Raw genomic sequence first — 12,426 nt, forward strand, 5'->3', positions numbered from 1 at the left:
CTCCCTGTTGGAGCAGAGTCAGTGGAAGCCAGCTAAAATGAAGAGTTTAAATAAAATCCAAAGTCTTATAACATAATATCCAAAATATCTAGATTTCAGAAATCAAAAATCAATCATCACGTCAAGAACAAGGAAAATCTCAACTTGAATGACAAAGGGCAGTGTAGGAGCACTGATGTGGACATGGCAGGGATATTAGAATTATCTGATGAGGATCTTAAAGAAACCATCATAAAAATGCTTTAACAAGCAATTACAAGCACATTTAGAAAAAATGAAAAAATAGTCTCAGGAAATAGAAGATATAAAGAAGAACCAAATGGAAATTTTAGAACTGAAAAATGTAATAACCAAAATATTCAGTGGATGGATTCCTGAGCAGAATGGAGGAGACAGAGAAAAGAATCAGTGAACTTGAAGACACCAGTAGAAATGACACTATGTGAAAAACAGAAAAGAGACTGAAAGAAAAATGAACAGAACCTCAGAGACCAGTGGGACTATAACAGAATGCCTAATATTTATGTCACCAACGTTCTGGAATAGTTCTGGAAATAGTTCTGGAAATGTAGGGTGGAGGTGAAAAAGTACTCAAAGAGTTAATGGCTGAAAACTGGCCAAATTTGGCAAAAAACATAAGCTTACAGATTCAAGTAGCTGAGAAAGTCCACACAGGATAAACCCAATGAAATTCACACCAAGACACATTATAGCCAAACTTCTGAAAGCTAAAGAAAAAAATTTGAAAGCAGTGAGAAAGAAATGATACCTTACCATTAAGGAAAAAAATATTTTTTTTAAAAAACAACAGTTTTCTTATCAAAAACAAAACAGAGGCCAGAAGGAAGCGGCACAGCATTTTCCAAATGCTGAAATAACTGTTAACCCAAAATTCTATATCCAGAAAAAATGTCTCTATGGAATGAAGGTGAAATCAAGACATTAGACCTACCTTAAAAGAATGGCTATAGAAAAAAAAAAAAAAAAAAAAAAAAAAGAATGGCTATAGGAATTTCTCTGAAGAGAAAGGAAATGATAAAAGGAAGAGTCTTGGAACGTTAGGAAGAAAGAAAGAACAACTGTAAAAGTAAAACATGGTTAAATACAATAAATATTCCTTTTCCTTTTCCTTTTTCTCAGACTTTTCAGAGTTGTGAAAAACTCACAGTTTTCTGAGTTGTGTTTGACAGTTGAAGCCAAAATTATATCACCACTGGGGAAACCTGAGTAAATGGTACAATGGTTTTATTTCTTACAAATGCATGTGAATCTCAAAAAGTTAAACTTTAAAAAATGGGCAAAAAGATTTGACCATTCAAATGGTCGAAGATACATATCTAAGGAGATACACAGATGGCGAAGAAGGACATGAATAAGGGGTGCAAGGTGATCAGTCACTAAGGAGATGAAGATTGAAACCATAAGGAGTTGCCTCTACACCAACTAGAATGGGTAAGACGTAAAAGGCTGACTCTGACACGTGTTGGCAGTGTGGAGGGGATGGACTTCTCACTCACTGGTTGTAGAAATGGAAGACGGCACAGTCACTTTGGAAACCAGTTTGGCAGTTTCTTAAAAAGTGAAGCAGAGACTTCCCTGGTGGCGCAGTGGTTAAGACTCCACGCTTCCAAAGCAGGGGACACGGGTTCGATCCCTGGTCAGGGAACTGTATCCCACATGCACGCCACAACTAAAGATCCCGCACACCCCAACGAAGATCACACATGCAGCAACGAAGATCCTGTGCGCCGCAACTAAGACCCAGCACAGCCAAATAAGTAAATAATTTTTGTCTTTAAAGCACAAACCTACCATATGTCCCAGCCATCTTACTACTCCTTTTCCTTTTCTAAGAGAAAAAGAAAGTACATGTCCATACGAAGACTTGTCCACACGTGTTCATAGCAACTTTATTTGAAAGAGCCGAAATATAGGAACAGCCCAATAACAGGTGAGTGTAAAAAGGAACAGTGGTATATCCATACAGTGGAAAACCACTCAGCAAGAAAAAAGAATGACCTATTGATGCACACAACAGTATGAATGAACCTTGAAATAATTCTACTGAGTGGAAAAAGCCAGACAGAAAAAAGAGCAAGGGCTGCATGATTCCACTGATGAAAATCCCAAAACCTAATCCCTGGTGACATGCAGATCCTTACTTGTCCCCTCTCTCTACGTCTCTGTTTTTGCTGCCCCATCTCGTCTGCATTTAGATGTGCTTGTCTTTCTCCCTGTTAAGGATGCTGTCTCTCAGCCTCACAGCCCCGGCCCTGCTTTTCTCACCCTGCGCTCTCTGGCATCGGTCCCTCTCCTAACCTCTGCTGCGTCTCAGCTGTCCCCCGTGAGCTCCAAGCCCTGCAGGGGCTGGGGGACGTGTCTGCTTGGCCATCACAAACACCCTCTCATTGACCAGGCCCAGCGTCGGCCCCTCTTCTGCCTTTCACACCACGTCCTCCTCAGCGATGCACCAGCACCCTCTCCATGGCCCAGGCCAGGAACCCAGGTGTCCTTTGGTTTTCACTTCTCATGTCTAGTTTATCACAAGCCCTATTCACTCTTCTTAAATATATTATTCTTGAATAAGTTCATTCATTCCTGAATTCCCAGCATCCAGCACAGTGCTGACAATGTAGGCAATTACTATCTGTTAGTGAACGAAAGGACAGGTATCCTGCAAATGCATCTGATTCCCTGCATTCCAGCCACTTCTGTTTCAAGCTGCCATCCTCTTGCTCCTGAAGGATCCCAACAGCTTCCTCATGGGCTGCTCTTCTCGTCTTGCCAGTCTTTTTCCCGTACTTCAAACGATCACATTGAACTGTGTTAGTCCCCTGCTGAAACCTCCACTGGTTCTCCATTGCTATCAGGCTAAAAAGTGCAGACATTACCCTGGCTTTGAAAGCACTGCATTTTCTCTGGCCCTGGCCTGCCTCTATCCTGACTGTCTGCCATACTCCCTCTGTGCCGTCTGTCCCGTCACGTGCAGCTTCCCACAGCTCTCCTGCCCTGCCCCACTCCTCCATCCTATGGGTCTTCACCCTCAGTGTTTCCTCTGCTCCGGGAGCTCCTGCCCTGCCTCCGTGGAGAACACTTAACCTCTCCTCTGGCTGCAGCTTGGCCATCACTTCCTCTGGACAGCCGCCCTTCCTCCTGTGTGGCATTGTGCACGGAGAGGTACCCTCGCCTGGGTCTTCGCCCAGCCCTGCGCTGGACCATGGGGGCCTCCAGCAGCCTGTGTGCATTGGCACCTGGCGGGCGTCCCGTGAATATTCGAGTGAGGAAAAGACAACAACTCGAACAGTGCTACTGACTATAGTAAAAGCACGCTTTATTTCTATCTGACAAGAAGAATGTTTTTTAATGCCATAAATAGGTTTAAATTTGGTGTTATTTAAGGTTTTTCATTTGCTCTGATTTCAGATTGAAGAAGAAATAAAAGGGTGTTTGCAGTTTTTGCAATCCGTTTACTCAACATTTGGCTTCTCCTTTCAATTAAATTTGTCAACAAGACCTGAAAACTTTCTAGGGGAGGTTGAGATATGGGATGAAGCTGAAAAGGTAGGGAGAAACAAAGTGTTACCCTTCATTTTTGTGAATATGGAAAATACCTTGCATGAGGATGTGATGCTTTGCAATGGAAATTTAAAATTGGAAGTTCTGGGATAAACGTGCCCATTGTAGAATTTTGTTAATCCAGTTTTCTTCAAAACAGTGATAAGAGCAGTACCTTATATTTGCTTCACACCTTAGTTTATATCAGGTTTTCATTTATACTCTTTTCAGTGCTGGTCACTAATAACCAATTTCATAAGTTTTTAAAGAAGTTATCTGGCTCCTTCTTCAGCAGCTCTGGTTTGGCCTCTGCCACTGGAACTGATGTAGGTCCATCAGATCCTTGGAGCTGGATTAACCTCAAACCTCTCTTGGGGGCTTCCCTGGTGGCACAGTGTTTAAGAACCCGCCTGCCAGTGCAGGGGACATGCGTTCGAGCCCTGGTCCGGGAAGATCCCACATGCCACGGAGCAACTAAGCCCGTGCACCACAACTACTGAAGCCCACGCACCTAGAGCCCATGAGCCACAGCTACTGAAGCCCGTGCGCCTGGAGCCCGTGCTCCACAACAAGAGAAGCCACCACAATTAGAAGCCCACGCACCACAACGAAGAGTAGCTCCCGCTCACCACAGCTAGAGAAAGCCCGTGTGCAGCAAGGAAGACCCAATGAAACAAATTAATTAATTAATTAAAAAAAAAAAAACCTCTCTTGGGTCCCACTTTCCCAGAGTTGCAGTGAGTCATTAGATCCTTAAGAACATTCCAGCCCCTCCCACATAAGCACAAGCAAACTGATGTGTCCGAAACCCAGCACGTCCCACAGTCTAGACCCTAGTGCTCTTCGGAGCCAGAGAGCTGGCATGTGTGGGGCAGGACAGACAGCAGGGAGAAGAGGTGCCGGGCAGTGTCCCCGGGCCAGTCTTGGGAGTGGCGGTTCCAGCACTGCCCAGATGTCCCCTCTCCCCAGACCTCGTGTCAACTGGAAGCTTTCTTGGCCTCGGCCCCTCCCATCAGGCCTTCCTATCCCGGTGTCCCCAGGGAGAGGACAGAGCAGTGGACGCAGTGACCTCTGCTGTATGCTCTTCCCCCAAACCTGGCCTTTCTTTTGCTTTTAATTCCCTGGGAGTCCCTACAATCGCTGTTACCTGCTATAGCAGGGCCTTGTTTTGTCTGAGAACATGGTTTCACAGTCTCTTCTCCCTTCAGAAACAAAGTCGGGGGAGGGCAGCTCCAGCTTGTGAAGTGCATCTGTGCAGGTGGCCTTCCCAGCCCTGAGCACAAGGGAATCCTCTGCAGGAGGGTTGGGTCCCTGAGGGACCCCCTGGGGTCTGGCCAGGAGCAGCTCCTGACCTGCTCTGACTAAGGCCCTGGAGGAGGCTTTCTGGGTGATGCTGGCCTGGCCCAGGACACCACCACTGCTTTCCTTCCCTGTCGGGCGCTTCACTCCCAAATGTCACCCCCCTCACGGCTCCAGTGCGCTGGGGTGATGACAGGAGTCTGGCTGCTGTTCTGACATTCTTCTGGCCAGGGCCTTAGGGATGCCTGGGTGCTTCCCAGAGAAGCCATTTTCACAGGGAGTGGCCAGAAGACTCAAAGAGCCCTATCACTAATACTCGTGTGCACGCCCCGTCACCGTCAGTGTGGAGCGGCCTCACTGTGAGCTAACTTAGGTGACCTAACGTGGCTTAGTCTGGAGACCAGAGTGGGCCTCACGCTTCCACAACCTCTGTGTCCCAAGGGGCCCTGCCCACCAGCTGCAGGCACAGAGGTGGGGGAGAAGCAAGAGAAAGTGCAAGGCCTGTCCCCCGGTCTTCTGAACACAGAGTGCAGGAGGAACAAGGCCCCAGCTTTCTTGCCTTTTATGGTGTGGAGGCGCCTCCTGAAAGGAGCTAGAGAGAGTAGGGCAGAGGGAGCCTGCACGGCGGAAGTGCCCAAAGTACCCCTCTATCACTTACCTGGAATTCAGTGGAACAGTTTAGTAAGTTATCTTTTTTCTCCCCCAATTAAAATGTGTATGTTTCTTGAGAGTAAGTACCATCTTAATTTTCTTTACGTAGTCTTTGCTCAGTAGTTTATTGAATGTAGAAGAGGTTCAATAAGTATATGGTGATTAAGTGTGAGTAATGTTCTCTTCTTATTAAAAAAAATAGCAACTACAGAATAGCTTGATGGAATTTGGGAAACCATGGAAGATGAACCCGGGAGATGGAGCATTTTATGGTCCTAAAGTAAGTAGGCCATATGCTTCAAAAAAAGTAAAATTTAACAGAAAAATAAAACCTGTCTCTAAGCAAACATCATTTAATTTACAGATTGATATAAAAATCAAGGATGCTATTGGCAGATACCATCAGTGTGCTACAATTCAGCTGGACTTCCAACTGCCTGTAAGATTTAATCTTACATATGTTAGGTGAGTGACTGAATGTGATAAATAATGTAGGACTCATATCTTAATTATTGTCATTTGAGCATTAGCAGTACAGAAACAAGTGTCAGTGAATGTCTGTCTGTGTGCAAGATACTCAGTATGTATTTGTTTACCTGCTTGTAATCTAGTTGGAGGTCAGCTTTAGTTTTCTGGTTAGAGCTATGAACAAAGGACGTGGAAACATGACCCAAACAGAGAAATCTCCCTGAGGCAGAGGGGGAGACTTCATAAAGGGCTGACCCTGGGTCTGTGTCTTACGGATGGTACTTACCAGGGAAAGCAGAGGAAAAAAGGCAGTTTCATCACTGCAAACCAACAACTCCATTAAAAATTTTTTTCTTAACTCACAGTAAAGTTGACTTTGTGTGTATATGTGTGTGTGTGTACAGTTCTGTAAGTTTTAAACATCGTATAGAGTGGTGTGCCCACCACCACGATTGTGATTCCATCAGGCAAGCAAATTCCTGTACTGTTCCTTTACAGTCACACTCTCCTCCCACCCCAGCCCTGGGCAGCCACTGACCTCCTCTCCATCACTTTCCCAGAATTCCACAGAACTGGGATCATACTGTATATCACCTTTTGAGGGTGGTTCTTCCTGTCAAGGGTGTGCATGGCATCAATGTGACTTGTCAGCAGTGATGTAACCTCTATCACTTGGTTAAAATAAAGTTTGCCAGATTTCCCCACTGCAGTTACTGTTATTCCCTTTCCATAATCTGTTTATTGGAATTGAGATTTTCCTGGTGATGAATATGCTGAGTAGGTTTGAATTGCATCCCAGACATTGTTAATATTATATTGTGAGATGCTGGGTCTTGTTTAAATCCTAAGGGGATTGTTGACTTTTTAGCAGTCATTCTGCCTGGGCAGGTTCAGGCTGTAATTTCTAACCCGCCTTCTGTGGTTCCAGTGTCAGCTCAGTTTTCTGAGCCTATACAGTCGGCCCTCTGTATCCATATCTGTATCTGTATCTGTGAAGCCCATGGATATGGAGGGCCGACTGGGCTCACTGTACCGGCCATTGTATATAAGGGATATGAGCGTCTGTGGATCTTGGCCTCAGCGAGGCCTTCTGTCCTGTGTGCACCACGCAGGGACGAAGTCCCACAGTCCAATTCTCAAGCCTTTTATGTGCTGTTAGGGTTGGATCCAAGCATGTGCGATGAGAGGTGAGGCCAGCGAGCTCATACACCCCTTTATGGGGCAGCTCTTCTGCGCCCCCTGCTCTCTGTATTTCCCTGACACTTTTTGGTTCCCTGAAGTCCCTTTTTGTAGTCCTGTGGCCAGAACGCTGGGCTTTAGCTTCCCTGCTCCGCATGCTGTTTCCAGGGCTATCTGTGTCAGAGACCAGGCATCAGGAGGCCAGCCAGAGAGAGCACAGGGATTCACGTACGCTTGGGATCACAGCTGTTCGGGTCGGAGAGAAGGATCCCCTTCCTTGGAGTTTTAGGTGCCTGTTTAGTCTCTGTGCCACTGTGGGAATTCTGGGGGCTGGAGGAAGAGAGGAGAAAAAAGAAACAGAAGAAAACTCCAGGATGTCCCCCACCCCCACTTTTTCTGAAACTTAGCAGTTATTTTCTGGCTCTTGGCCAGAAAGTGAGGATTTCTCTTGAAGCTTTTCCTGTCTGCACCTGGTATGTATTCTTGCTTGTAGGCTGTCTTTGAGTCCAGGCCACACAAACTGGAAGACAAAATTACAAAAAACTAAGTGCAGTTTGGTGGCACTTCAGATTCTGGTCTTCTTCGGCAATCCCCCGGCATCAGTCACTCCTCCCAGCCCTCGGGGTGGCTGTTCTTCATGTTCTCTCCAGGGTCCACGTCTGCGTTCAGAGAGAGAGTCAGGTGTGGCATGCTTACTTCTTTCTGCCTGGAAGCAGCTTCTTTTTAAAGAGCATTCCACTGACTTGAATTAGACAAAATTCATAACATCATTTCTTTAAACTCTCCCCTTCTCACCATGTCCTGTTTTAGAGATGTGGTGTTGATTAGATAATGTGTTGAGATCTCTTTCACTCAAGATTATTCATTTAAAAAAATAATTTAAAAAGGAAAAATTATTGGCATATTTTGTCTAATAATTTTTAATAGAATATTTTCCTAATAAGATTCTTATAATAAATGAACAACCACCAATTTCCCAGAGTGTAGGATTTTATGCAGTGATCTCAATTTATGTTCAACCAACAAAAATTTTATTTCGGATTCTCCAACTTGTGTTTTGATTAATGGTTATAGAGCTACACTGAGAGTTACATCCTGTGAGAAGGTAAAGAGCTGAAGAATAGTTTAAGTGTTCATACAGGGAGTTACATCAGGACATGAGAATAATAAAAATTCTCAAAGGTTAAAGGGGAAAGCACAGAACTTTCAAGAATATATTCAGGCCTTTTGGAAAAGATGGTGTCTTAAGTTCATATTTTCAAAATCATCTTTCTCCAGTAACCTATCAAAATGAACAAAAGGAATTAGGGGTAGGGGGACTTTATGCAAAAATGACCCAACTAGTGTAACAAAATTTGAACACTACTAGCCATCCAAGGGGGATATGGAGGAGCAGTAGATCAGGCAAGCCATCCACCCATCCATCCATCTACCCATCCACCCATCCATCCATCTACCCATCCACCCATCCATCCATCTACCCATCCACCCATCCATCCATCTACCCATCCACCCATCCATCCATCTACCCATCCACCCATCCACCCATCCATCCATCCATCCATCCATCCATCCACCCATCCATCCATCCACCCATCCATCCACCCACCCATCCATCCACCCACCCACCCACCCATCCACCCACCCACCCATCCACCCACCCACCCATCCACCCACCCATCCACCCACCCATCCATCCATCTACCCATCCACCCATCCATCCATCTACCCATCCACCCATCCACCCATCCACCCACCCATCCACCCACCCATCCACCCATCCACCCATCCATCCATCCACCCATCCATCCATCCACCCACCCATCCACTCATCCACCCACCCATCCACCCACACATCCACCCATCCACCCACACATCCACCCATCCACCCACCCATCCACCCACCCACCCATCCACCCACCCACCCATCCACCCACCCATCCATCCACCCATCCATACATCCACCCATCCACCCATCCATCCATCCATCCATCCACCCATCCACCCACCCATCCACCCACCCATCCACCCATCCATCCACCCATCCATCCATCCACCCATCCACCCTTCCATCCATCCACCCATCCACCCACCCATCCACCCATCCATCCACCCACCCATCCACCCATCCATCCACCCATCCACCCACCCATCCACCCATCCATCCACCCATCCATCCATCCACCCATCCACCCATCCATCCATCCATCCACCCATCCACCCATCCACCCATCCATCCATCCATCCATCCACCTACCCAACAACCCATCCATCCATCCAACCACCCACGCATCCACCCATCCATCCACCCATCCATCCATCCACCCACCCAACAACCCATCCATCCATCCATCCACCCATCCACCCATCCATCCATCCATCCATCCACCTACCCAACAACCCATCCATCCATCCAACCACCCACGCATCCACCCATCCATCCACCCATCCACCCATCCACCCACCCATCCATCCACCCATTCACCCACCCACCCATCCACCACCCACCCACCCACCCATCCATCCACCCATCCATCCATCCATCCATCCATCATCCTAGGTGTTGTGTGGACAGTGGGGACTGGAAAGCAGAAGTGGAAGCAGTGGTCTGTAGGCCAGGTAAGAGATGATGACAGAACGTGGTGGCAGTGATACATAGAGATGAGAAAAATGGAGGTATTTGGGGTATATTTTGGAGGTAGAACCAATGCAATCTGTTTGTGGCTTAGATATGAAGGGAGAAGAGGGAAGGAGCAGCGAGGTCATCACCTTGATCAAATAAGTTTTTTACACAAGAAAGCAGGGGTGGTTTTGGACTTCCCTGGTGGTCCAGTGCTTAAGAATCCACACTCCCAATGCAGGGGGCCTGGGTTTGATCCCTGATCAGGGAACTAGATCCCGCATGCTGCAACTAAAGATTCTACATGCCGCCAGGAAGATCCTGCACATAGCAACCTCAGCTAAGACCTAGGTGCAGCCAAATAAATAAATATTAAAAAAAAAAAAAAGAAAGCAGGGGTAGTTTAACATTACGAAGCGTATTGTCACCCATTACCTTCAACAGCGCTGAAAGGCATTGGATAAAATGTAACATTCATCCCTGTGAGAGGAACAGAAATAAATTTTCCTATAATGGTAAGGAGTATTTATTAGAAAACAACAATAACATCTCTACTTAGTTGAGAAGAAGGTGACTAGCCTATTTGTACTCTTACTCACAGATGTTCTGGGATACGTAGACATATTGAAATAAAGAGCCAAATTTTCATTGTATGTAGATGCTAAGATATCTAGAAATTCAATAGAATCAGATGGAGAAAAATTAAAACTGATAATAAAGTAAGGTACCTAGCAATAAGGTCAAAATGCAAACATCAATTTGCTTTCATATATATTAGCGACAACCTGCTAAGAAGTGCAATGGAAAAAAAATTTCAGAAACAGTAACAGCAACAATAACAAAAACCAAGCAGAGGGGCTTCCCCAGTGGTGCAGTGGTTAAGAATCCTCCTGCCAATGCAGGGGACACCAGTTCGAGCCCTGGCCTGGGAAGATCCCACATGCAGCAAAGCAGCTAATCGTGTGTGCCACAACTATTGAGCCTGTGTGCCACAACTACTGAAGCCCACGTGCCTAGAGCCTGTGCTCCGCAACAAGAGAAGCCACCACAATGAGAAGCCTGCGCACCTCAATGAAGAGTAGCCCCTGCTCGCCACAGCTAGAGAAAGCCCGCACGCAGCAATGAAGATCCAACACAGCCAAAAATAAATAAATAAAATAAATTAAAAAAACAAACAAGCAAAATGTCTAGGAATAAACTTAACAAGGAATATAAATATATAATATTTATTTGAAATATATACCATAAAACTTTATCAAAGGCAAAAAAAACCAGTTGTTTAAATGAAGATTCACACCACTGTTGGACTGGGAAGAATCAATATTGTGAAGATACGAATTCTCTTCAAATGTAGCTCTAAATCTAATGTAATTCCAACTAAATCCACGAGGATTGTTTGGGGGAACTTGTCATTAATTCTAATGTTTACCTGAAAGTATAGATGTGTAAGCATAGTTTAGGTCACTCTTTGCCCTTCTTAAGACTAGACCTGATTTTAATTCTTTTAAAATAAATGATGGGACAGAAATTTCTGGTACCCAGGGGCCTGTGAAAGGATCATGCTGCTTCTCTTTCATTCCCTACACAGGCAACATTACGCAACATTCAGGAATATACCATGCTGTTTCCAGTTTGTAGAATGAATTATTTCTTCATATATCTGAGCAGGACTGGACTCAGGCCCCCCAGCCCTGCCCCAAAGCTTCTGTAGGATCTGACAGAGGATTTGGCCTGCAGTCAGTCTGCCGTGGCTCTTAGCAGAAATGATTGGCAATGACGATGTCCAATGAAAACTCTTTTGAAGTGAGTTTAATGAATGAGTCTCTGTTTTTATTTGTCTGTTTGCCCTGTGTGTATATGTGTTTTATTAGTAAATAGCTGGTACAACGTTTAGATAAAAATTTGTCCTAAGAACTTTGTAAGCATCACATATTATTACATTTGTTGCAGTAATGTGAAATTTATCTTTCTGGGAAAAGTGTGCACAGATCTTGGAGTACCTGACTTTATTACAATTAACAGTTGTAATTTGCTTTTTACATCTTTTTCTGAAAGGGAGGAGAGAATTCTCAAATGTAAGGAGAATGTCATGAAGGTTTCAGGTCTGTAAACGGAATTTGACCAGTGGACTTCTGGAACAAGTATCAGGAACATATTGAAATATATCAGTAGTAGGGGGGCATAGTGTTTACAATATGGCAGTGTGTTTACAGTGGATGGTGTCAGGAATGGGTGCATTTGGACCAAACCAGGTTGGCTGTGAGTTGACATTTGCTGATGCTGAGAAAGGGTTATGTGGGATTTCATTATACTATTCTCTCTACTTTTGTATATGTTTTCAATATTCTCTAATAACTACTAACTAACTAACTAACTAAGGTTGGTAAATTTTTTGCCAGCCACCGTGGTCATACCATTAACCCAAACTAATAGAATACCAACATATTCTATTACAGAAACCCATTTTCTTTATTTTTGCAATGTCTTTGATAATTGTTCAATAAATTAGTGGTGAAGTAAGCCATAGTTCAAAATAAAGTTAATTTAAAAAATATGATTTGTAAGACTGTCTCTCAATTTGAGTAAACTGGTAGTTTCGAATAAAACTGGTAGTTTCGAATAATCAGTAGATTTGTAATAGAGATAGTGATCTA

The 12,426-nt window shown here is 44.8% G+C and overlaps 1 protein-coding gene across 2 annotated transcripts in view; it reads left to right on the forward strand.

The window, feature by feature from the left end:
* The window catches only part of TARS3 (threonyl-tRNA synthetase 3), a 52,515-nt gene that overhangs the window by 34,514 nt on the left and 5,575 nt on the right, over positions 1-12,426 (forward strand). For both annotated transcript variants that reach the window (XM_065872480.1, XM_065872479.1), the window contains exons 13-15: positions 3,424-3,561; positions 5,708-5,785; positions 5,870-5,970. In XM_065872480.1, the coding sequence (XP_065728552.1) occupies positions 3,424-3,561; positions 5,708-5,785; positions 5,870-5,970 (317 nt within the window). The remainder of the gene's footprint in view (positions 1-3,423; positions 3,562-5,707; positions 5,786-5,869; positions 5,971-12,426) is intronic.

This window comes from Phocoena phocoena, chromosome 2 (assembly GCF_963924675.1).
Source record: "Phocoena phocoena chromosome 2, mPhoPho1.1, whole genome shotgun sequence".
In the NCBI taxonomy this organism is placed as follows: domain Eukaryota; kingdom Metazoa; phylum Chordata; class Mammalia; order Artiodactyla; family Phocoenidae; genus Phocoena; species Phocoena phocoena.